The following is a 25,506-nucleotide window of genomic DNA, read 5'->3' on the forward strand; positions in this document are numbered from 1 at the left end:
TATATAAATTAGAAAATAACAACTGAGATGGTTTGGCCAAACTGTACGCATGGACGCAGACAGACTTCCTAACGTCCTAATCAATACTTTTCCAACTGAAAAAAAAAAAGACCAAAAATTACCTGGCGCTGAAATTAATAAAGAACATTTCAGGATGCATAACATATAAGGAACTTTTTTTGAACAGCAAAGAATAGAGAAGACTGGAAGACCTTGCTCAAGGGAAGACTCAACCCATCTTAGACAGAAGAGAAGAGAGAGAGATCGGGAAACCTTGCTCTAGAAACCAAACATGGAACTTTTTCAAGCCACTTCAGGATTCAAGTAAGAGGTCTCATGCTAGACAATGAAATTCAGCTACTAAATTAAGAAGATTACATACATCCATACTCGTGGTGGGATTTGAACCCGAAATCTGTTGGTTGTGGACTGGATATGCTGACCACTCAGCAAACCAGGCTGGTAACTGTAAAACTTGGATATACGTTTAGGTATAAAGATGGTAAAAATTCTCTGTCATACTCCCCCCCCCCCCCCCCCCAAAAAAAAATCTGAAATTGTCGGTACCTTGAACTCAACTACAGGTAAAAATTAGAAGTAGTGAAAAGGAATTAGAGAATTTAGTTATCTATTTTTTTAAAAAAAGTATGAAAATCCAAGACAGATGGCAGTAACAGTTTACTAAATTATGGAGAAAGGATAAGGGACTTAATCAGCACCTCAACAGGAAATAATTTTCAATATACATATAAAGGTTCAAATCATGGCACATTTCCATTTGTGTCTTGTTCATAAGAAAATCCAAACATCCATGGTCAAAGCACAAACAGTTAGTTATACAATTCTAAATTAATATCATCCTGATATTAATTTAGAATAAAAAAAAAATGGTATTTTTTAATTATAAAACCAACCAATACAAAAGAAGAAAACAGTCTGGGACAAACATGTAACTCTGAATTAAAACAACTAATCTGAACAATTTAAAATTTTCTAAGAACATCTTTTTCAAATTTACAGTGTGACATAATTTTAGACACTGCCCTCTCCCCATCTCTCAGCATTATATTTTCCCAACATGCCCTTCCACCTTTAGGAATGTGATATTAGTAGAACAACACCTTAGATGTTTGAATATCTTCAGATTAATGTAAGCAAATTTATATATCAGAGGCATGATATTAACACCATAGCTTTCTCAGAGTAATCAGAAAGAACACAATAACAACAACATTCTTGAAAGTATTGCTTTTCTAATTATCAACAAAGAATGATGAACAAATAGTTCACTTTCATATGACCACATTTAATCTACTTTTGTTGGGAAATTGGATTATTTATTACTTTACTTTTAACAGTATCAGAAATTCAAAATATAAAATTCCTCAAGTGTTAAACGTTATTTAATTTCATTTGTACAGTCACTGAAAGAGAAATTAATAGACATGAGGCCTATCTCTCACTCTGTTCACTTCCAAGCAATTACAAGATGACTATCAAATATTCCTAGTGGTGAATAATATGACAAGATATAGAGCACAACAGTCAAGTAAACAACAAGATTATTAATGAGTTCCAAATGCTACTTCAAAACTCCTTAGTTTGAATAGTTTTCATACAGACACTTATATATGAAAAATATATTCAAACTCAGGAGTTCAGACATGCTGAAACTATAAAATATATATTAAAAAAATTTATGCAAAAATATAAAACATACAAAAAGATCCTTCAAATAGAAGGATCTTTTCTGTATATTTCTCACAGATCTGCAAAACCAAGTATGTCTTGAATTGAAAGCTTTCTTATTAAAACATTCCTGTTTATCTTTTGAGCTCATATTCTCATTTAGGTTAGAGAATTTTCATTACAACTGTGAACCCTCTGCTTAATAACTGATGTGGCTTAGAAAACAATATCAAGTTTGGTCCCTACATAAGGGGAATTAGGTTATGTGAACATAGTCCATCCACATTCTCATAGTGGCAAAGGAGGAAAGGCTCAACAAGAACATAATGCTGAGGATTTATGACAATATAACAAACCTTTATTATTCATTATATAAAAACTGATGTGTAAAAGGAGATAATAGTAACAGATGTCTATTACTATTATCAACCAACCTTTGCCAGCAAAGGTTGGTCGATTGGTAGAGCCTCTGCTACTAATGGCTCACACAAAAAGTTAAGCAAGTTTGAGAATGGTTAGTAGTTGAAGGGGATCATTCGTTCTATGCTGTTGGCAAACTCTCCCTCAATGAGTCTTTGGATTCCCTGGAGGTGTCACATAATAATAATAATGCGAAATTCAATTTTATCCTGATCAAGACTAAATGGTGATCACTTCCAATTTCAAATCCTCTGTACACTCTGGTGCCCTTCACCAGGGAGAAAACATCGCTATCAACAATAACATAATCGATGAGACTTTTCTTATTCCTTGCCTCTTCTCTCCATGTGAATTTGTGCATATTTTTATGTTGGAACATGGTGTTGGTAATAATCAGTCCATGTCCTGAGCAGAAATCCAACAGGTATTTGCCATTATTATTAGCTTTGCTCTTTTCTCCAAATTTTCCCAATATATTATGAAAATTTGCCTCCGTAGCGCAATTGGAAGAACGACAGTACATTGCGCCCTTCAGTTGGAAAAGGCCTGAGTTCGATTCCCATCGAGGAATCTTTATATGGACTTTTTCAATTGAAGGTGAGTTAGCCGATCTCATACAGAGGTAGCAGGGTTTTTTCTTCTGGAAACTCGGGTTTTTCATCCCGATAATTTTTTAAAACATTTAATTATTATTATATTACATATAATAATATTACAAATATTAAAAATAAAAAAAAAACATGAAAAAATCACAATAAATTCCTTTGTAAAAAAGGATTTTTTTTTTTTGTGTACATTTATCTATTTTTAAGTGATGAATCCTTATGAAATACTGTTACTGATCTCAAGTATTGAATTCGATACAAAGAAACAATCTTAATATTTTAACCGAAATCAGAAATTACTCAAGAGTATATCAAAATAAATGAAGAATCAAATATTATTTCATAATTGTATACAGTAATTATCAAATACTATAATATTTGCTTAATAAATTACACAAATACATGAATTATAGTAATTAAATATAGCTCCTTTAACATATTAACCATTAACAAATATATAGTAATTAAACTGTAAATCAATTATAATTAATTCACTCTCATACCTATTCCAGCTAAACTGTGCAATAAACAATAGCTATGAATTAAGCTTAACTATATTCAACAAACTCAGAGTGAGAAAAATATACGTCAAAAAATAACATCACAGTAATCCAACAAACTGCACTCAAAGCAAAACTTGGAGTAAATTTTCAATGCTATTAGTTCTCTCTAAGTAGATTAAAGTCCAAAATTCTGGCAGAATTTCCCTACCAACTCATGTCTACTGTTCCCAGTGTAAAATTTGATGCAGTAAGATTTTTCCTCTTTTTGCATCGACTTTTACAGAGGTCGCAACTCGTAAACAAGCCTAACAAAATTTGTATTAACAATATAAATATTTTAAATTTGTACAAAACAGTAAATGTTTAAATTGTAAAATTCAAGGGCAGTGCCTTAGAAATTGGCATAGTATTGATGTAGGGATTGTATACAATCCCTACATCAATACTATGTAGGGATTGTATACAAAGTAAGTGATTTTTAATGTGCTTGGAGTCAGCCTGATATCACCTTCAACGACAGTGATAAAAGGCAGTATAGTTCTGTAGCAGTTCCGCTTTTTGAATATTGGATTAAGTGTACGTATTCCGGGAGAACTAAAAGTGAACTTTAACATGAAGGGCAAGATGGTTTTTGCACAGGAATATTTGTCCAGAGACCCTAGAAATCGTATAAAGGTCACCTAAGAATAAAAAAAAGAGGAGGGAGGAAGAGAAGAGAGAGAGAACTTCAGATTGAGTTGAATCGTCAATCAGGTTGAAGGCCACAATGGACAGCCACAGGAGCTGTGAAATTACCAAGGGAGAAGAGAAGCAGGACCAGCATGCATTGCCATTCTGCTAAGTGCCTCGACATCGGACCCCTTTGGCTGAACTCATAGACATCGAGAAAAATGTGCTCCAAGCCCTACGAGTCATCCAAGTGAGACGACGGTGACAACAATCTTTGTGTGGAAGTCAAAACCTGAAACAGATGGGAAGCCAAATGAACCTAAGAAGGAACTAGGAACGGGTATATAATAGCGTTAGAGAAGATATGTGAGTAAATCATGGAAATCGAAAATCTTCCAATCCATGAAGACATCCCACCCCTAGAAACAAGCAGGCTAAAGTCAAGGCACCCTCCAATCTTAACAGCAAAAAATCTTGCAGAGACAAGTTTCAACATGAAGGAGAAGTGGAAAGAGTCCTGGTGTAACACTTCAACAGGGATCTTCCATGAATTAGTGGACCCAACACAGATACCTTCGAGTTTTGACCTACCTCAGAAAACTTGGTCTGCCCTTAACTGAATCCGCACCAACCATGGCAGATGTGCAGACCACTTTTACATATGGGGCATGACTGCCTCACCCAGGTGGGATTGTGGATCACCCTGCCAGACAATTAATCATATTACAGCAAAATGTGTCCAACGTGCATACAGTGGAAACTTGTCAGACTTCATCCATGCTACACTAAGTGCAGAACTGGATAATCAACCTAGACATTCAGTTGTAGCCTATTCTTGAGTGTCTCTTTTATGACTGTATTATGTCTTATTATTGTATGTCTATTATTATGTCCATATATATTAAGGATTAATTGTAACTTTTCATGTGCAAGTCATATGCTAAATAAATAAAATAAATGTGAATAAATTTTGTTGTGTTTGCTTATGATATGTGAAATTGACTGAGAGTCCACAGAACATTTATTGTGCTTAACATACGTCATAGTTCAGGAATGGAAAGTTAGTCTAAGAATAGTTTGTTCACAAATATAGTTGGAATTACTTATTATAAATTATAGAGCATGATAATCCTTGAATTGAAATGGACTGATAGTTTTCTTTGAGTGTTGATGTAATATGTGGCATGATTCTGGGCATATACTAAATGTTAAATTGCTGAAGTTTTAAGCTTAGAGTGGATTTAAGAGAGAAACCTATTCTATTATGTGAGTAAATTTTGTTGTGTTTGCTTATAATATGTGAAATTGACTGAGAGTCCGTTGAAAGTTTGTTTTTCACTTGGTTAGAGTATAATAAATTTAGTTTAATCCTTTATCCAAGTGTGAGCAAACAAAGTTTGCGCCTGAAAGTATCTTCAGGACTGGGTTAAGGTGGTACACACCAGGACAACTCGTTGCAAAGGTGGAGCAAGATACCAACACTCCTATCTCAGTATCTCCTATAATGCAAAACACATCTCCTTGCGGATATGTCTAATGTTATGCATTAAGGGAAGGGCCACTACCCAGACTAGTTTCGACCTTTATTGAGGTCTCTTCAGTGGGAGCCAGTGGGAACCATTCCTCGTAGGAAGCCTATGCAAAACGCTAAAAATAACTAGGTTTCCTCTAGAATACCTAGAGAATGAACCTGAAGTCAAGAAATTCTTCAGTCAATGGGGGGAAATCCATGAGATTAAAGCACTTGAGCACGCCGACTATAAGGGATGGAAAACAGGAGACGTTGAAATCCTGATTGACATGAAAAAAGAAGTCCCCAATTTTGTTTTTTTGGGGGGAACGAGGGTAATGGTGAACTACCCAGGTGTGAGAAAAAGGTGCTTTAGATGCAATTCGGAGGAACACCTTGGGGCAGATTGCCCTCGAATACAATGCAGAAATTGCAAATCGTCAAAGCATAAAATGGAAAGCTGTACAGAACCCTGTATTAAGTGTGGGGCTCTGACCCACAAATTGGACACATGTCCGAACAAGACACACTCAGAAGCAATAGGAGGGACCATAACACCGATTAGGGCAACGCCCATCGGGAACCCTGAGAAAATATCAAGCAGTGATTTTCCGGAGCTCGGCCAGCAGGCTGAAAAGGAAGCAGCAACGGAAACGAAAACCCCAAAGATACCCAAGGCAAGTCGCCACACACAGAACATCACCAGCATCAATGTGGCAAACCATGAAGCTTGCAGGAAAGAGGAAGAGGTCACACCCAGCGCCCCAACAAAGCGTGCAAGAGAAACGGAATCACAGGAAAAGAAAAAAGCGAAACAAAGCAGCATGATGTCATCGGAGGACGAAACAGAGTACACAGAGACCACAGGTCAACGTCGAATAATAGGCGAAAAGCCCCTCGACAATGACGTTACAATGTTAGAGAGCCTACCCCCAGTAATGGATCAAGTGGCACAACCCCAAGTCCACGAAATGGACTCTGACGAAGACAGGGACTCTACAGACAGGCTCGTCATTGTCTCGGATGCTCAAAGTGCAACCAGCTCCGACGAGGAACCAGAACCGGCTTTCATAAAACAAACACCAGATAACGCCCCCCCCTCATTCTAACACCACCATGGAAGTTAAAATCGCAACTTTAAACACTAACGGACTACGCAACCCCTTTGCGCAAAGCGCTGTCTGGAGGCTAATGTTAACACACAAAATTAATATCCTCCTGATACAAGAAACCCATTTCTATAAGCATTGGGACGTGGAGAACTTCTCAAAAAGCTATCCGGTCACCAGCTACTGGTGCTTCGGGGACGCTCACTCGCGAGGGGTGGGGATACTAATTCGCCCCCCAATCGTGGGGGGGGTTCTTCAACGTCCAAAAAGACGCCGCAGGACGCCTAGTAACGGTGGACTGGAAGTACGGTGGCCGTACCATCCGACTTGCTGCAGTTTACGCCCCGAACAATCCATACCACAGAAGTGGTTTCTTCTCTGCCCTTGAAAACTATCTCCTGGGAGTAGAACACCTAATAGTTGCAGGAGACTGGAACTGTGTGAAAGACACACGTCTAGACAAAGTAGGCGGGAACGCAAACAACGGAACTGGCGGCATTGCCACTTTAAATCGATGCTGTATAAATTTTGACCTCGTCGATATCTGGAGGCGGAATAACCCCGCCAAAGTAGAAACTACGTGGGGCCGCGGCCAGATATCGACAAGACTAGACAGGGTGTACGTGTCCCAAAACCTGGAACAATATGTTCAGAGGATACGTCACACCGCAGTGCATAACTTGACAACCGACCACAAGATGGTCATTCTAAAAATCACGCTCCCAGAGGTGATGGAAACAGCCAGAGGTCCTTGGAGGCTCCCTCCCACCTTCCCCAGTCTTTTCAGCGACCAGCTACAGAACCTCTGTGACAGATGGACAAACACCAACTGGGACTGGGAAAACTGGCTGACCTTCAAGAGGCAGGCTAGGGAACTGTTCCAAAAATGTGGACGCGAAAGGGCCTACCAAAAACGCAAACGGCTGAGGGATCTCTACAGGGAACTCGGCTGGTACCGGACAAACGAACGGAGCGGAGTTCCCTGCGGAGATCTCATCAGACAAGTAGAAATAGAACTGCAGCAAGAGCGGCAGAGTAGAGTCGAGGACCTCGACTTTCGAACGAGACTCTATCTCAGACATTTGGAAACACCTTCCGCCGCATTCTACAACCAACAACGGGTGGCGGCTAATGATGAGAAAACGATTCACCAGATCGAGGAGAAGGGCCAGATTTTACGCTCAACCCACGAAATACTCCGTCACTTTCATCAGCAGTATATCGGTATCTTCTCTGACCGGCAGGGCACGGATGACTTCAGTGAGTGGGACGCAACACGTTTTCCCGATCATCTTAGTGCCCTGCAGGACAGGCCGATAACTGCAGCCGAATTAAAGGCCACGTGCAGAATGATGAAAACAAAGAAGACCCCAGGGCCAGACGGACTGGGGATAGAATTCTATAGATCTATCTGGGAATTTGCATTGGCAGCGTTAATAAACATCTTTAACGAATTCCTCACTTCGGGAAACATCCCCGAGGAATTCGTTAAGAGCCACACCATCTTTATCCCCAAGAAAGACCGAGATCGGACTTTGTCGAACAACTGGCGTCCAATCTCCCTAACCAACGTAGACTACAAGATTTTTGCAAAAATTATCTGTACGCGCCTTAAGGGCGGTATCGAAAAAATAATAACAAGCTCACAGGTCTACGGGATCCCTGGTAGATCTATGGAATTCAATCTCTTTTTGTTAAGAGACTTGATCAAACTGGCCAAAGAGAAAAAATATCCTCTGGCACTTCTCTCCACCGACCTGGAGAAAGCGTTTGACAGCGTCAACCACAGGTACTTGCAGAACATCCTACAAAAAACAGGCGTGGGCTCGAGACTTCGGCGTACAATTAAAAACATGTATGCGGAAGCCACGACCCAACTATCTATTAATGGGTTTCTAACAGAACCAATCCGCATAAATAGAGGGGTTAGGCAAGGCTGCCCGCTAAGCCCCCTCCTCTTCTCCCTAGTATTAGAACCCCTAATCAAAAGAATTGATAACACCCCCGCAATTAACGGTATTCCACTGCCCCAAGGCTCCAGACAATGCAAAATAGTGGCATATGCAGACGATGTAGTGGCTACACTCAGAGATTCTGAGTCCATCTATATCTATCTGCACACGCTGCAAAAATTCAGCATAGTCAGTGGTCTTCGCGTTAACGCACAAAAAACCAAAATCAAAAGTTTCGGAAATTTCCATAGCAGTGGACTTCCCTACGGTTTAACGCTACAGACACAGCCTCTAACTATACTAGGCGTGCCCTTTTCAGACACCCTAGCACTACCAATCCAAAAATTGCAGGAGACAAGCAGGGAAAGGATAAGGCTGTTCAAACCAACCTTCTTCTCCTTTTATGGCAGAGCGACAGTAATAAAAACAATCGTCACCCCAATGCTGATGCACACTGTCAATATCACAGGCATCACACTGGCACAAGAAAATAAATTAACCAAAGAACTCCTGGATTTCTTCTGGAATGGGAGAAAACGCGAAGTAAAGAAAGAATACCTGCAACTCAAACAGGAAGAAGGGGGTTATGCTCTGCCCGATCACAGAAGCTTGCTACAAGCAAACACGTTCAAAACCGTACGGAAGGCCTTAAACTCCAACCACATTTCTGGCCTACTAATTAGATATTTTATAGGACTTTTCCTCCCCCTCTTTGGGATCACGGACTATGCTGGACCCCGCGCAAGGGGGGTGCCCAAGTGGTACCGTACAGTAGTGAAATCGATCACAACACTCAGAGACAGAGGAATAGCAATCCTCACTCACAAACCCAAAGCAGTATACTTGGATTTCTTCCAACTTTCCAGGCGTGATACACCCAATCTTAGTACAAACAATGAAATTCTCTTCAGAAACATCAAAAATAGCTGGGGACAGCCTTTTCATTGGGATCTAGCCTGGAGAATAGCCTACGGGCGGCTCCCGGTGAAACTGGTGAAATCCCGGCATGTACCTAACCCGTGCGACCCATTCTGCGATGTCTGCCGGGACGTGGAAACGGTGGACCACTTCTTTTATTTTTGCCCACCAGCCCAATGCATCTGGCGGAGACTCAGCATAGCATTGGGAATCCCCATGCTGACAGTAGAAGAGGTCGTACGACTACAATTCCCGCCACCAGTCCAAAAAACCCAAAAGTTCACTATCTTCCTAATCAATGTACTAAAATATCACATCTGGAAAGTACGGAAAAAATCCCAGGTACGAGACGCAAATTTAATGTATGCAAGAATAAGAAAAGGTTTCTTTTTCTACTTACCCAAATTTCTTGCACAAGAAAGGCACTTACTAGGAGACTTTAAATTTGTGAATCAATACTGCAAACCACCGACAATATGCTTTCTTATACAGGGACACATCAGGCCCTGTATATCTCTTTAGAACCCAAAAAAACCCACCACCACCCCCCCACCCCAGGAAAAAGATTAACCACTCTGTCTCCCCTAGCCACAAAGCTTTCGCTGGCACCGGTTTCTTTACTCCAAACAAGGGGGGGAGAGCTGAGAACCCGGGCGGCGAAGGCTTACTGCGAGGCGGTGCAGCTCCTCGTGAGCGGCATCTCCCGGGCCAGTCTCTTCCCCATTCTAAGTCCCAGTGGTACCAGGTATACAAGTTCCTCAAAAAGTTCCTATTCACTCCTACTTACCGGACCTTAAGTCCTGTTATTTTAGATTTAAAATAAATATTTAAATAAGTACTATTATTTACATCTTGTCTTAAAAAAAAAAAAAAAAAAAAAAATTACCTGGAATAAAAATAAGGATATTATATCTAGTAACATAAAAAGAACCTCCATTAACACTGGAGTAAATCATTACTTTAGATAAAATAATATGTGAACTATAGACAAAAGTCTATCTTTAACCTTTTTTCTGAACAGATAAATTGAGTTATATGTTACAGACCAATTAGCCATTAAGGCTAAACAGGTTGACTGAGGCTTCTTTTTACCTCCTACTATCCTACTCTATCTTATATCATACTCCTCTTTCACTGTCTGCTGATCCTCAGCATGCTTTATTCTCCAAAGGCCAATGATGAGAGACATGAACTCCCATTCTACCTCAATAAAGGTCGAAACTAGCCTGGGTAGTGGCCCTTCCCTTAATGCATAACATTAGACATATCTGCAAGGAGATGTGTTTTGCATTATAGGAGATACTGAGATAGGAGTGTTGGTAGCTTGCTCCACCTTTGCAACGAGTTGCCCTGGTGTGTACCACCTTAACCCAGTCCTGAAGATACTTTCAGGCGCAAACTTTGTTTGCTCACACTTGGATAAAGGATTAAACTAAATTTATTATATTTGACTGAGAGTCCATTGTATGATTTTGTTTAGTTTATAAATGTGTTTAGTTTGTTTTGTTACAAAATGTGCCGGCTGATCTTTATCCAATGCACTGTTTCTAAATAAACATGAACCTGTGAGCGAAGGAACTTAATGTTAGCCATGACTGTTAAAAAAAGCTTTAGGATAATTTCAGAGTGAACTCTACTGGAAGTATAAATATATCTAATACCACAAGGAAAGCACTGGTGGCGCAGTCGAAATCTAAACAAATTTCCAGAGTTCTCCCGGTATAAGAAAAATACTAATCCATGGAGTAAAGTTAATAAAGGATAGGAAGTTAAAATAGTAAAGGATAAAGAGTAAATAAAGCGGTAGAGAAATTAATAAAAGTAAAGATAGAGTAGAGAAGATTAATAATAATATAATAGAGAACCATTAATAGAGAATATATCAGAAAACATTACAATTAAATAGTAAATTAGAGAACAGATAAAACAATAAATAGAGACCACGGGTAATATTACCCATATTTGGATAACCATTCTGGCCTCTTGAGTACCTAAAAGTTAATCTAAAAGCTCGATTTCTGTAGTCAAAATAATCGAATAGTGAGGTCATCTTCCTTGGAACTTCAATGTCCAGAACTCAAGGTGGCTTCTCTTTTTCATTCCATAATTAAGCACACGGGAATGTTGAAGTATTCACCATTAACAAAGAACTAACACAGACAGTCCATTTTCCTACCATTATACCAAACAATCCCCCATCATCTTATCACACTCTTGCCATCTTCCACATAAGCATCCCCTTCAAAATGCACTACAGATGTCAGTTCTCTTCTTCATAATTCATATCACAATCTGATTCAAGTTTCATCCACTTAAGAACAACCTACACCTAACCATTCTCAGTCCTTATTCTCTGGCATTATAAGGGTGCCACATAGGATGATCTCCTTTCCATGGCCTTCAGTTCTCCTGATCCAAACACCATCTTAGATCAAATAACAAAAGTGATTATAACCAAAATGAAAGCCTTCATCTCTCATCCTACGAAAACTTCCCAACCAGTATCCGAGCTCATGACCAAAAAAAAAAAAAAAGCAATTTTGAAAGGACAAAATGCCACAAACTTGCCTCCTGTGTTCTAATGGCAGTTGATCCTTCTAGTCCCTGGCCAAGGCTATCGAGAGCGGCTTCTACTGCTCTCACACCAGATGGTACTACTGTAACACTACCCAAAGACAAGGCTGATCTACTAACATCATTCTTCTCTTCCAATTCTTGCACTGATGACCACAGTATGGTACCCTCTCCTACTCTACCTAGAATTACTCATTCAGTGCCATCTCTAGATTTCTACACAAAAAGATATCAGAAGAATCCTGAATAACCTGGATATGAACAAGGCATCTGATCTTGATGGATCAGATGCCTTGTTCATATTCCTCCCAATTCTACTCACAACTCCTCATACTTGTTGGGCTAAAAACTTGTTCTCCAGAATTAACACCTAACCTACACTGCCTCTTCAATCTTTCCTAACTAGCATCTATCCTACAGCACACAAAAACAAGTCGACATGCAGTCTATTTCAAAGAAAGGGTGATAAAAACCCAGCCAACAAACTACCATCTAGTTGCTCTCACTTCTGTTCTCTCAAAAATCATAGATAAAGTAATCAACAGCCAACATCTACCCAACCAGCTAATTGCTGACCAATCCGATTGATCTCCTAGAAAGGTTTTGAGAAACTCAAAATTTAAATCTCAACATTTCTAAGGCTGGTGCAAAAGTCTGCTCAAACTATTATCCTATGGCCTACCTTCAACCTTTTTGCAACTGGGTTGCAATCTTCCTTCCTAGTCATTCACTATGTGTCATGGTAGATGTGTCCTCTCCATAGCTATGCTGATGACAGTACATACCCCTCTTCTCTCTCAATACGAACCCAAGAAATAGAATACAAGTCCAAGAAAAGAACTGACTGACCTGCACATCCTGCCCTTCCTACCACAAATATATCCCAGAACCACAACTTCTGCAGCTGCCAAAAAAACTCAGTAGACTTTTCTGCAACCTGCCCAAACATGGAATACTCCTCACATATTGGGAGTGGTGCACACAAAGTCTCACTAGCATGGCTAAAGTCATTTTATTTATATCAGCAAAAGATATACATTTAAAAAAAAAAAAAAGTGAAAAATTTTGAAAGCACTCACAAATTGTGAAAAATTTGAGTGCTTATTCTGGTTATGTTTTAATTTTCAGAGTAAAATATCTGAGGGAGGGGGTGATGTGTGCACATATAATATATATATATATATATATATATATATATATATATATATTATATTATATATAATATAATATATTATATGTGCACACATCAAAGCCAGCAAAAGTTGGTTGGCTGGTAGAGCCTCTGCTACTAATGGCTCAGCAAAAAGTTAAGCAAGTTTGAGCGTGGTTAGTAGTTGGAAGAGATTCAATTGTTCGATAATGTTGGCACACTCTCCCTCAATGAGTCTTTGGACTCCTTGGAGGTGTCAAATAATAATATATGCAATGCTTTTTTTGTCAAACATCGGGTGCCAGTACGCATTGTTTACTAGAAGAAATAGAAGCAATACCGCATCCATGTCACATGTCACTATTAATAAAGATGCTGGTTTACTGATCCATTTCAAAAAAGCACTATGTGTGCGTGCACTCATGCATGCTCAAAAAGGACTCACCTCATTTTAGTATGTACTGTAAGGGAGTCCAAAATACTCATGGATAATGGATGTGTAGGACCAGAAACAACAGAACTAGTATTAGAAATAGTCATTTGGGATTTCTGATTGCCTTGCACTGCTTCCACTAATAAACCCATTGGCCTGGTAAAATAATCTTGATTTGTGCTATCTAAACAAAAGAGAGAAAATTACTTTGGTAAGTACACTTGTTAAACAATATCATGAAAAGAAATAAGAATAGAAACCATTATTAACAAAGCAGTTTGCATGACGTCATCACATACACTTTTGGAGCAATGGCATTGGTGATGAAAGTGATGCAATAATATAACTGTTTGAAACTGAAAGTTCAAAATTAGTTCGCAGTTGTTTCAGTTCTTCTAAGGCAATAATAATCATAACACAGACATAATATACTTGTGTATTACATGTTTTCTAGCTAGATAGATTAGGTCCCACAGAAGGTTCTAGCAAGGAAGAAGTAGAGGAATTTTTTAAAGAAGGCAAAAGTTACAAGGAAAAGCTGGCTCTACTGTAGAGGAGCTAAAGAGCAGAGAGTAGGTTACGAATCTCAGACAAAAAAAAATTTGAGAAAATTTGGAGAAAAACAGCTCTGTTATTTTTAACTTAGCTGTTTTTCTCCAAATTTTCTCAAATTTTTTTACACTACACTACATTTTAGAGAACTTATATTAATTATATTAAAATAAAATTTGATGTTGCGACCTTTATATTAAGGTCTTCTGCAGAAATATACGAAAGCTGTTCAATAAGTTATAAGACTATATTTATACAGAAAACAGATTACCTTTAATCGTCATCATTTACATGGTCTTTTTTGAAGTAACCACCGTGAGATGCTATGCATTTGTCCCAACATTGCGTCCACTTCTTAAACACATGTGAAAGTCCGTTTTTTGAGAGTTCTTTTAAAACCACCTCCGCAGCTTTTACAGATGCTTTGTTGCTTTCGAAATGGCGCCCTCTTAGTGGTTTCTTGAGCTGAGGAAACAGCCAGAAATCGCACGGTGTGAGATCAGGACAGTATGGAGGGTGTGGTAGGATATCTATGTTGTTCTTCTGCAAAACGTCCACTACACCACCAGCAATATGTGGCCTTAGATCGTTGTGGTGCAATAAGAAGCCATTCTTCAGCAATGGACACTTTCTTAGGACGTGCTGTACCATTGTCCGTAAAACATCCGCATAGTATGAGCTGTTTACAGTATTCCCGGGTTCTACAGCGTGTTGGACAATGCCTTCATAGTCAAAAAACATTATGGTCATAATTTTACAGCCGATTTTAGTTTTTGCTTTCTTGGTGGGGGGTAGGCGAAGATGGATGCTTCCATTCCCTGCTTTGTTGTTTCATTGCAGAGTCATAGTGATACAACAAAGCTTCATCTGCTGTAATGATGCGTTTTAAGAAGTTACCGCCTTCTTGTTCCAGTCTTTCTTTCCATTCTGTGCACACATCCACTCGATGCTGCATTTGCTCCGGTGTCAAGAGTTTGGGAATCGATCGGATGCAAACACGTTTCAGTCCCAAATGTTCAGCTATGATTGAGTGAACACTTCCCACAGAAATATTCAGGACAACATGCAGCTGGCGTACCGTAATTCTGTGATCCTCCTTGATGATAATCGCTGCTGTGTTGATCATTGTTCCCTCACGTTCAAGATCTTCTACATTTTACCTTCCTTCCTTAAAAGTTTTATGCCAGCGAAAAACACTTGCCCTCGACATTGCTTCATCGTGGAAAGCTTTGCGTATCATGTTAAAAGTGTCCGATGCCGATTTTTGCAAACGCACACAAAATTTAATCGCATAACGCTGTTCCAAGGACGCTTCCATTTCGACAACTGGTCACGGCTCGTAGGCGCGCCGAAACAAGCTTGTGTTTAAACACTCTGGCACATCAGCCCATATACGCCATCTATCAACCTCTTTTATTAATACAGACAGCAAAATTTCTTTATTCCACAGAAATTAATATTGTGATGAGTGGTTTCGCGACAGTAAAATTAGTCTTATTACTTATTGAACAGCCCTTGTATCTACCCTATAATATAAAATGATAAGCTATTTTGCAACGTTTTTGTGTCACATTTTTTGTCAAGTTATTTGAAATGTTTTGAAACTCAGGGGCTACCCTGAGTGTCGAGTCTTCAAAATTCGAGTCATCAGAATTCAAGGAGAACCGGCCTACCAATCCGGAACTTTGGGGGTTGGGCACCGTAGGTGTCGGGGGGGGGGGGGGTTTCGCGACAGTAAAATTAGTCTTATTACTTATTGAACAGCCCTTGTATCTACCCTATAATATAAAATGATAAGCTATTTTGCAACGTTTTTGTGTCACATTTTTTGTCAAGTTATTTGAAATGTTTTGAAACTCAGGGGCTACCCTGAGTGTCGAGTCTTCAAAATTCGAGTCATCAGAATTCAAGGAGAACCGGCCTACCAATCCGGAACTTTGGGGGTTGGGCACCGTAGGTGTCGGGGGGGGGGGGGGACCCCTTCGAGTTTTCAAAATTAGGGTCATCAGAATTCAAGGAGAATCGGCCTACCAGTCCAAAACTTGGGGGGCTGGACGCCATAGGCATCAGAGGGTGGAGCCCCCTAGTATATATACACACACACACTGGATCACAAGTTACAGTAGTACACACTCCAATGGGCTGAGTATAACTGCTTTCGTCATCTGTTTACCAAGGCCAGACCTCTGGTGGAAAAAATAAGGCATAAAATAAATGAAACAAATCCATAAATACATTGGCAACACTGTATCAGCAGTTACTAGTTTCCTATAGTCCTTTAATTTTAAATTTCTGTTTGCTGTCTGAGAGTCGCTGGATTATCCAATTAAATTACTATTCTTCTGGTAGCCTACATATGGATTGTTCCTGCTTGAAAATTGTCGGATTTCTTCTTTTTTTCAGATGCTATGTAAGTTGTAGATGATCCACGTAAGTTGCTGGGACTTGTAAGCTATCATTTCTGTTGAAATATGGTTGGTGGCTAATCATTTCATACACTTTCTTAAATTCAAGTCTATAGCATGTTTTGGTTCAATGTAAGGACTGGGTGCCTTTCCATTCATTTCACTTTCAAGTGAATGGTCAGAAAGGGCTGATTTCTGTAATGAACGAACTTGGGTCATTTGTGTTCTTATTTTTGTTTTGGGATTGGCAAATGTCAAACATGTCAACATACCTTAACTAAACTTTGGGTTTCAAGGTCGGTGAATCTAGAATTCATTGCTAAAGATGTTCGATATAAAAATCAGCTATGGGGAAAGAAGTGGGGAGCCCATGGCCATACCTTCTTTTTGTAGATAAAAGTGGTTTTGTCACATGAAATAACTGGACCAAAGTGGGCTGTGATGTCAAGAGGAAATTTGTCTTATGAGAGAATTGTGTCTGTGATCATGACAAATGTGAAAAGGCAGTTATGTCAAAACTGACTAATAAATCATCGTTGTTGACTGTGACATCCTTAATTTTGTTCACGAAGTGTGTGTGTGTTTTATGTAGGAAGGGGAATGGCCTACCAACTCCTTGAGGGTTACCATGAGAGTCTTGGCTAGGTGATAATTGGGACTGTCAATTTCTTCAACTATCAACTATAACAGTATGTTACTTTTATGATTTTTTGGAAGGTTATAAATTCTTGGGGGGAGCATGCATAATGCATTAGTAGATCTTTAAATTTATCAGCAAATGAAGTAAAAGAAATCTTTAGTCCTCATAGAGACCAGCTCTACTACGAATGACTTAGAATCTGTTTTAGCAAACGATTTTTTTTTTCTGCATTTCATTAGCTTCATTCCATTGTGTTTTTAATTCAAACTGTGATAATTTAAAATGTAAGTTCAATTTACTTGTAAACTTTTCTAGGATCAGTGCTTGTAATGCTACCTGCAATACAAATAAATTGTTGCTGATTTTGGGTATTATCAAAGGGGCATGATTTTGCCATTTTTCCTAGAAAGTTGCCATTAATGGACTTCTTTCACTGCGCATAGACAGAGACCTTTTTTGTTTCTCCTAAGACAGATAACAGGATTTGGTTTGAGGGTGAAAGAACTATTTTCATGCAAAACCACCTCCTTTTGTTTAAATCTCTTTAGTCCTTGAGAAATAACAATTTGATTATTACCAAAGTGAATAAAGAAAGGCTGCTGTTGTGCAAGATAAAAATTAATATTGTAGAAAGATTTCGTTAATGATTTGAGACTATTCTACTTATAGGCCTCTCTCTTTTCTGATTCTACTGGTAGTCAGATAAACAGGCACAGTTTTCTCACTGACAATTTTTCTGATTGGAATGAAGAATTAAAGGAAAAGCTTAAGACCTTTCATGAGCATCATCCAAAATTACATGGTTTACCTAAAGTTCACAAACCTGGTGCTCCATTCAGGCCAGATGTTCCAAATATAAGTTACTACCAGAAGAGCTTCAACTTATTAAAAACACTTTTGACTTTATAAACAAAATTTCGTGATAATCTAGGGTCCCTTCCAATGTTACATTTTTGATATCATGTTTTTGTTTACTACTATTCCTTTAATCAATTACTCCAGCAAGAATTTCCATCTGCTATTGTAAAATTATGCGACTTATTCACTCTGGACATTTCACTTTTCAAAACAAATTTTATCAAAAGACTGAAGAAACAGTTAGAGGCAAGCTGCTTCTCCAACTATTGCCAACTTTTTTTTATGGAATACTTTGAGTGACATGTCCTTTAAAATATTTCATCAAGAGCTACACATCTGTATCGTTATGTCGATGACATATCATTCAAAGATGGCAGATAGGCAAGAAATGAGGTGAAATTATAGTGATTGGGAAAGGGGAGGATTTTAAGGATTAAATATGGAGGGAATTATAAAGAGAGGGGAAGAATGAGAGGTCATTCCTAGAAGTCATGTAAAAGTGTAGTAGAGAGGAGTGAGAAGTGAACTTTTTACATGGAGAGTGATGGGCAAGCTGGAATGCACCACCATAATATGTTGTAAATGTGTAGAATGTAAATGAGCTCAAAGTTCAATATGATAGATGTATTGCTCATCGGGTGACTTCATAAGGCTGTTGACTCCATGGAGGTTGCTAATAGAATAATACTTTGTTCAATGATACTCCATAGAGCAAGAATGTGATATACAGCACTTAATATCTTTCCATTTCTAATCCTATTTATTAGATTTTTTTCAGATACTGAACAGCATACACAATTCTCCCAATTTTCACATTTAGTGAGATACACTTTCTTTTGAATTACAGTGATCACAACTTCTTTCCATGTCTGATTATCTTTTCACTCTTTAACATATAATTAAAGATCACCTACAATTTATCAGGAATTTCTATTGTTGTCTTAAGCATTTCTACATTAATATATCATCATTGCCACAGACCTTTCCACTCATCACCTTCTCTATTAATTATTTTGTTTTTAGATATTGATTATAGTATAACATTTAAATCCATAGTTATGGGAATTCTCTCCATTACTATACTTATTATGCCAGTTATATTTCTTCCTACATTTAAAATCTCATCCAACTACTCTCTCCATGTTTTAACTATTTATCTTCTTCAGTTAACAGTACATCATTTTTATCCCTTGTTAATTTTTTTGCTTCTGTCTTTCAGAACATATTTTCCTTGCCACTTCATACGATTTTCCAACGTGGCCTAACATGACAGCATTCTGCAATTCTTCTGCCATACTGTTCATGTAATTTCTCAGATGAAATTAATTCTCTGACAATTAGCATCTATAGTATGGGAATATAACAAGAATCTATTTAAGTTTTGTAGATCTGGAAAAGGCAAATAAAGTGCCAATATAAAGGTTGTTTGAATGCTATTATATGGCCTAAATGGGAGATTATAGAGGGCAATATATAGCCCCATACTTAAGTTCTAAGTCAGCTAAGAACTGAAGGATATACATGAAGGTAGTTGAAGATGATATAATATTAGATATAAAGCAAGGGCATACTCTATTCTCACTGTTAGTGTTCATTGATGTAGATCATAATATAAAGGAAAAAGGCTTTAGAAGTGATATCATAATCAGTAATATAAAACTCAACTCTTTACTTTATGCAGGTACCAGTAAAACATTTATAATCTTCACAACTCTAAACTGAATAACTGCATTTGGAATACTGAATAACAAGTTTTCAGGACTAATTTTAATAACTGTTTAACAAATTCAGTATGACAATTGGCAATAAAAAGACAAATTACGGGCCTAACATTCAATATATCAAATGCATTCTCAATGGAGAATATACAGAACAAATACTACTGATATCATAATGCAATTCGTATTTTTCAGCTATTTTTGTGCAATTCTTAGGGAAATAGCAAATTACCTAGTCTAGCCATAAATAGTTGGTGCCACTTGAACAGCACAGATCTTTAATCTATCAGCAAATCATTTACTGATTTCAGCACATACAAATGACATGTATAATGTGAATATAGCAGCATTCGATGTTCGAAATGCTCTCCATTTGATTTCACGCATGCCTGAAGTCTATGAGGTCACATATCAATGGTGGCATGTGCAACTTTCAACAGAAATGATGCCGGTGTCGGCTCAAAATCCACCTTCAGGCTGGTGACTGGGGTGTAGTTTCTTGTAGGCTGCTCCCTCTCTCTCAAGCTCTGACCACAATTTGAAGTCTAATGGATTCAGATTGGGACTTCCAGATAGTTGATCAGATAGTGATATGCAGTTGGGCATATTCGCCTCCAACCAATGTTGTATGGTCCTCACCTTGTGTGCAAAGGCCGAGTTCTGTTGGAAGGTCTACTGCTTACCGTGAAATAAGATGTTCGGGGACCATACAAGGTTTCAGCAAGGTGTCTTGATTCTTGATACACTTTGCCAGAGGTTATGACCCTTTTTTCACAGAAATGCAACTTAGATACTCCCTCAATGTATCACTCCCCCCCACACCACAAAACCATCAATAAAGCAGGGCAATAACTTCTCTGAATCCTGGGTGCTATGGCACATGCTGTGCAATCATCTGGGGCATATACCTGATTGTTTTGACAATTAAATGACTCTTCAATGGTGAAAATCTTCTCATATATGAAGATATCTCTGTGTCTATTATTGGTTATGTACTGCCAGAGAAGTGCCTTTGATTTTATTACCCTCTGCCACATAAGTTGTGGCGTTAGGAAGTGTTTAGTAGAATGATAGGTCCCCCCCCCCCCCGGTCATCAGTTAGTACACGTGACATTGTTCTCTGCAAAACATTAATTTCTCACAACATTACTTTCTGTGTTCTCACAGAATTACAGTGAAGGCATGCCTTCACAGCCCTCACAAGCTGTTGTGTCCTAATGCAGCTTGGTCGACCTGTTCTTTGGGAGTCTTGTAAACTTCTGTAACATTATAATGGTTAATAGTCCGATACATAAACATTCTACTGATCCTGAGTGTTTTTAGCATGTTAAAAATAACAGGTGGCTGCTGAAACCGTGTGAAGTGCTATTAAAGTTATACATTCTCATAATCTCCCCACTGTATGTTAACCTGTACAGCTAGACAATCTTTCCTAATCTTTTCATTCTCTACTGATAAATATGTGAATGTTGGCTGTTTACAGCTCCACTGATGGAACCAAGCTCGGGCAATTCTGTGGACTGTGTGTGGGGGTTAGGAAGTTGCAACAGTATTTACGGCAAGAATGTGTACAAGAATATGGAAATAATTAACAGGATAAAAGAACTGGTATAGTGGCAAGCAAATTAAATAAATTTATATGAAGAGAGAAATTAGCCAAAACTAATAGTATATAAAACAGTGCTCAAACCAATATTAATTTATCATTCATGTTGAAGTTTAATGGAAAAAAAAAAATCTAGAAATAATAATTACAAACTACATTTATTTAGGTAATAAACTATGTCAATATTTCACCTTGGTCACCAAGGCACTATATGGGCACAAAGAATATAACTACACATATGCACACAAGAAGGAAGGCAAACACAGAGTATTAAGGGTAAGATCCTACAGTCCTGATATCCTCATTTGGTGTAATGATGGAAACTCACTGAAGGCCTCAAAATAATGGTTTCCCATATATTAGATAAAGCGAGGCAGATGAATTTGTTCAGATTTGATGAATGCTGTGGCAGATACTAGGAATCATCTCTCTGATTTATCTTTGTTCTTGCATAAATGGGAGATACATAAATGGTTCATTATAAATGCTTGAAGGCAGTCTGTATGTAGTACCTTTTTGAAACACGAGATATTTTCTGGAGGTGTCCCAGATGTAGGGAATGCAACTGATTTTTTGTGCTCTGCATTTTTTTATTTATTTGGGGGGGGGGGAGTTGCAGATGATTGAGGTTTGGGTTGGGCAGAATGTTCTTGATTTTGTGAAGGGGGGAAAAACAATTAGCTAAAAAAAGTGTCAAGGAAGTGACTGATTTTTGTGGATAGTGTGGTCCAAGCAACTAGTTCTAGTTTGATTAGCTAAGGTTCAGATAAAACCATATTACTGGGAGGAGTAGTGATGTGACAGGTGATGTATGTACCTTCTAGTGTGGGTAGGTTTTCTATGGACAGAAGAGGATAAGAATCTGTTGGGTAGTCAGATGACCAGAGCATCAAGAAAAGGCAGAAAACTTGTTTTCCCCTTTCTATGATGAAATGGATCTTTGGGTGTTGGCTGTTGAGGTGTGCTGTATGCATTCAATGTATCTATCCCAATCATGTGGCCAAATGGAGATAACATTATGTATATTATTTCTGGGAAAACTCCCATGTTACTCCTCTTAATAAACTATTATAATTACGGCTATTTTGCCTGCTTCAGTTTAGGAGTGTCCCTTAGGAGATAACATTGTCCACGTAGTGGGTTTGAGAAGTGCTGAGTTTAGGGATGTGTTTATGAAATGTTCCATGAACAGAGTGATGAGGGGAAGGGGGGGGGGGAGCCCAGAGCTATACCTTCAATCTGCTTATAGGTTTTTACCTGCTACAAAAAAACAGCCCGAGTTCATGGTAAAACTGAATAAGGCAGCTATGTAAAAAGGGAAAAAGTGTCTGAAGTTTTGAGGTTTCTTTTAAAGGTACATTCTAAAATAAAGAGAATATGTCAAAGCTGATCATGATATCAGATCTATATTTTCTTGGCTAGATTGTTGAATTTCTGTATATGGCAGCCCTTCACTTTTTTTTTTTTTTTTTGAGTTAAACCAACAGAGACATTTGAGAGAATCTCAAATGTCTCTGTTGGTTTAAATCCAAAGCTTGGCATTCAGTTTGTCGTATAGCTCACATCCTGTAGTGATTTGACTGTATTGCAATTTGTGCTGGCCAACATGGCACATGTGGGGTCAATTTGCTCCCGTAAAAGAGTCAAGTACAAACTTAATGGAGGTTACTGCTCAATATAGTCTGTTGTAGATATCTGGAATAATAGTCATATTATTGTTTCAGTATGACTACCATCATTATCAACAGATTATTAATGTTTTTAAACAGTGCCAGTTAAATAGACTATCAATAGTTTTTAAACAGTGCCAGTTAAACCAGTCACATTTTGTATTTTCCAAATTTCTTAGTCCTCCAAATTAGCTTTGCTAATTTGGAAGAACCACCAACATCCACCTGAAGGAACATTAACTATATCCATTATTTGCACTACACCCCCTGTAAAGTAGCAGACCATTCCACTAAATTCGAATCACCAGATCCAACAGAAAAAAAACCCTCCCTTTTATACAGGAACAAATATATTTCGAAACTTTTGAGTTTCCATCACCACACCCATAGTGGGAGTGCTTGCATATGAACATACTTAATTCTTTGTATCCGTGAATATACCTTGAACCTTGTGTCTCTGAAGATGGTGAAATACTGGAACAGTAATTTATTAAATAATTTATTAGCTAAATAAATTCAGTTAATAATTATTATTATCTCTAGATGTATTTTTCTCCATTAAACTTCAGTATGAGAGAATCGATGTTTGATATCCATATCAGATGAAGGTTAACTTGTAGATCTGGAAGTAAGACTGGAAATAAAACAGTTAATCAAATACTAGAAAAAGAGTTCCGAGAAAAATTAGGAGCGAACATATACATCGATTGAAGAATCATACAAATCCAGATATTCAAAAGGAACTTGATCATCATTCAAGAATACATGAGCAGATCTAATCTAAGGTATTATACGGTCAACTTAAGAGGAAAAGGTCAGTAAAACAGGCACCGATCTCAGGATAACGGTAAAAGGCTAAAAGAAGGCCAGATCTTGGTGGACTATTAGTAGTGTCCCAGAAGTGTAACAATATTGGAGACCTGACCAATAACAGATATGAAAGCAATTGTTGAAAAGAAGCTAGTAATGATGTAAACTTAGTTAAAGTATAATCATAGCAACCAATACAGCCTTTGAGGAAGCCTATCAGGAAATGATGATGGTGATAAAACACATTAAGGAAAACACAGCTACAATTTAAAATACCAGGAAGAATGTGTCAACTCATTTATATCAAACTATCATTACACTTACAAGCATTGCAAAGCAGGGAGACCTGGTAATCTGAACCCAAACTTAATGGCAGATTATTGCTCATCATACTCTGCTGCAGATATCTGAAATAATTGTCAATAAATTGTTTTAGTATCATTACCATTATTATCAACATTATCTATCAATATTAAACATGCCTATTATTCCAATCACACTTAGTATTATTCAAAAGTGTGTATGTGTGTGTGTGTGTGTGTGTGTATGTATATATATATATGTATATGTAGAAAGTATTTTACCTTGGGTATAATAAATGTTAAAATAAATGTCATACATCTCCTCCAGGAGACGTGCTTTGCATTAAGGGTAAATATTAAGATTAGTGATCAGAGCTTATTCTACTTTTACCATGAGTTGCCTTGGTCTTGCACTACGTGCAGGGTCAGCTAGACTTGCAACACTTGCAGGTGCAAACTTGACTTGTTTTCTGTTTGCTTACTTGGGAAATGGAGTAAAACCATGTTTAAAATAGCTTGGTATCTTTAACATATATATATAAAAACCTGAACACAGATAGCTTGGATCTGAATTGGATTGCAAACTGTTACTGGTATTCAAATTCAGATCCTTCTTTTAGAAAGGAGGAACTCATCCATATGTCTCTGAAAGTTTGATGGAAAGTTGCAGAACTTGTCAAATGCCTCACTTCTTGATAAACAGTAAATCATGAACAGTAATTCTCTACAAGAAGAGAATATCACGCATGTCAAACTAATATTTCTTTGTCATACTTTATTCCGGCATTTGAATGGAATTCAACTTCTTGAAGAAACTTCAAGTAGAATGATGTGGGGATATTTCAAATTTAAAAAATTGGATCATCAGACTTATTTATGTTTATTCTCCCAGTGAAGGTGCAGCAGGAATAAAGTAGAAAAAAATTTCGATCCTTAAGCTTTCTAGCTTTTCTTTTAGGTTTACATGGTTATCCGAATATATTTTGGAAAATTATGGAGACAACTACCGTGTTTGAGTAAAACTTTAGTTTAATAAAGGATTTTGGTTTATATTAAACTAAAGTTTTACTCAAACACGGTAGTTGTCTCCATAATTTTCCAAAATGCTTTCTAGCTTTTCTTTATTTCATAAGAAGAAAATAATGCTGGTTTCTATCAGGAAAACCTACTTGGTCTACTACTCCATGGAGGGAAGGGGGCAGACACGGTAGTTGTCTCCATAATTTTCCAAAATGCTTTCTAGCTTTTCTTTATTTCATAAGAAGAAAATAATGCTGGTTTCTATCAGGAAAACCTACTTGGTCTACTACTCCATGGAGGGAAGGGGGCAGACACGGTAGTTGTCTCCATAATTTTTCAAAATGCTTTCTAGCTTTTCTTTATTATATAAGAAGAAAATAATGCTGGTTTCTA

The 25,506-nt window shown here is 37.8% G+C and overlaps 1 protein-coding gene across 1 annotated transcript in view; it reads right to left on the minus strand.

Annotated features, from left to right (window-relative positions):
• The window catches only part of MED23 (mediator complex subunit 23), a 435,475-nt gene that overhangs the window by 240,277 nt on the left and 169,692 nt on the right, over positions 1–25,506 (minus strand). Inside the window, exons 13-14 of the mRNA XM_090410280.1 lie at positions 24,116–24,198; positions 13,545–13,716 (exon numbers count right to left, since the gene is read on the minus strand). Of these exons, the coding sequence (XP_090266406.1) occupies positions 13,545–13,716; positions 24,116–24,198 (255 nt within the window). The remainder of the gene's footprint in view (positions 1–13,544; positions 13,717–24,115; positions 24,199–25,506) is intronic.

The sequence above is a fragment of the Typopeltis vanoorti genome, chromosome 20, assembly GCF_054136105.1.
Source record: "Typopeltis vanoorti isolate ZY-2024b chromosome 20, IOZ_Tvanoo_1.0, whole genome shotgun sequence".
Lineage (NCBI taxonomy): Eukaryota > Metazoa > Arthropoda > Arachnida > Uropygi > Thelyphonidae > Typopeltis > Typopeltis vanoorti.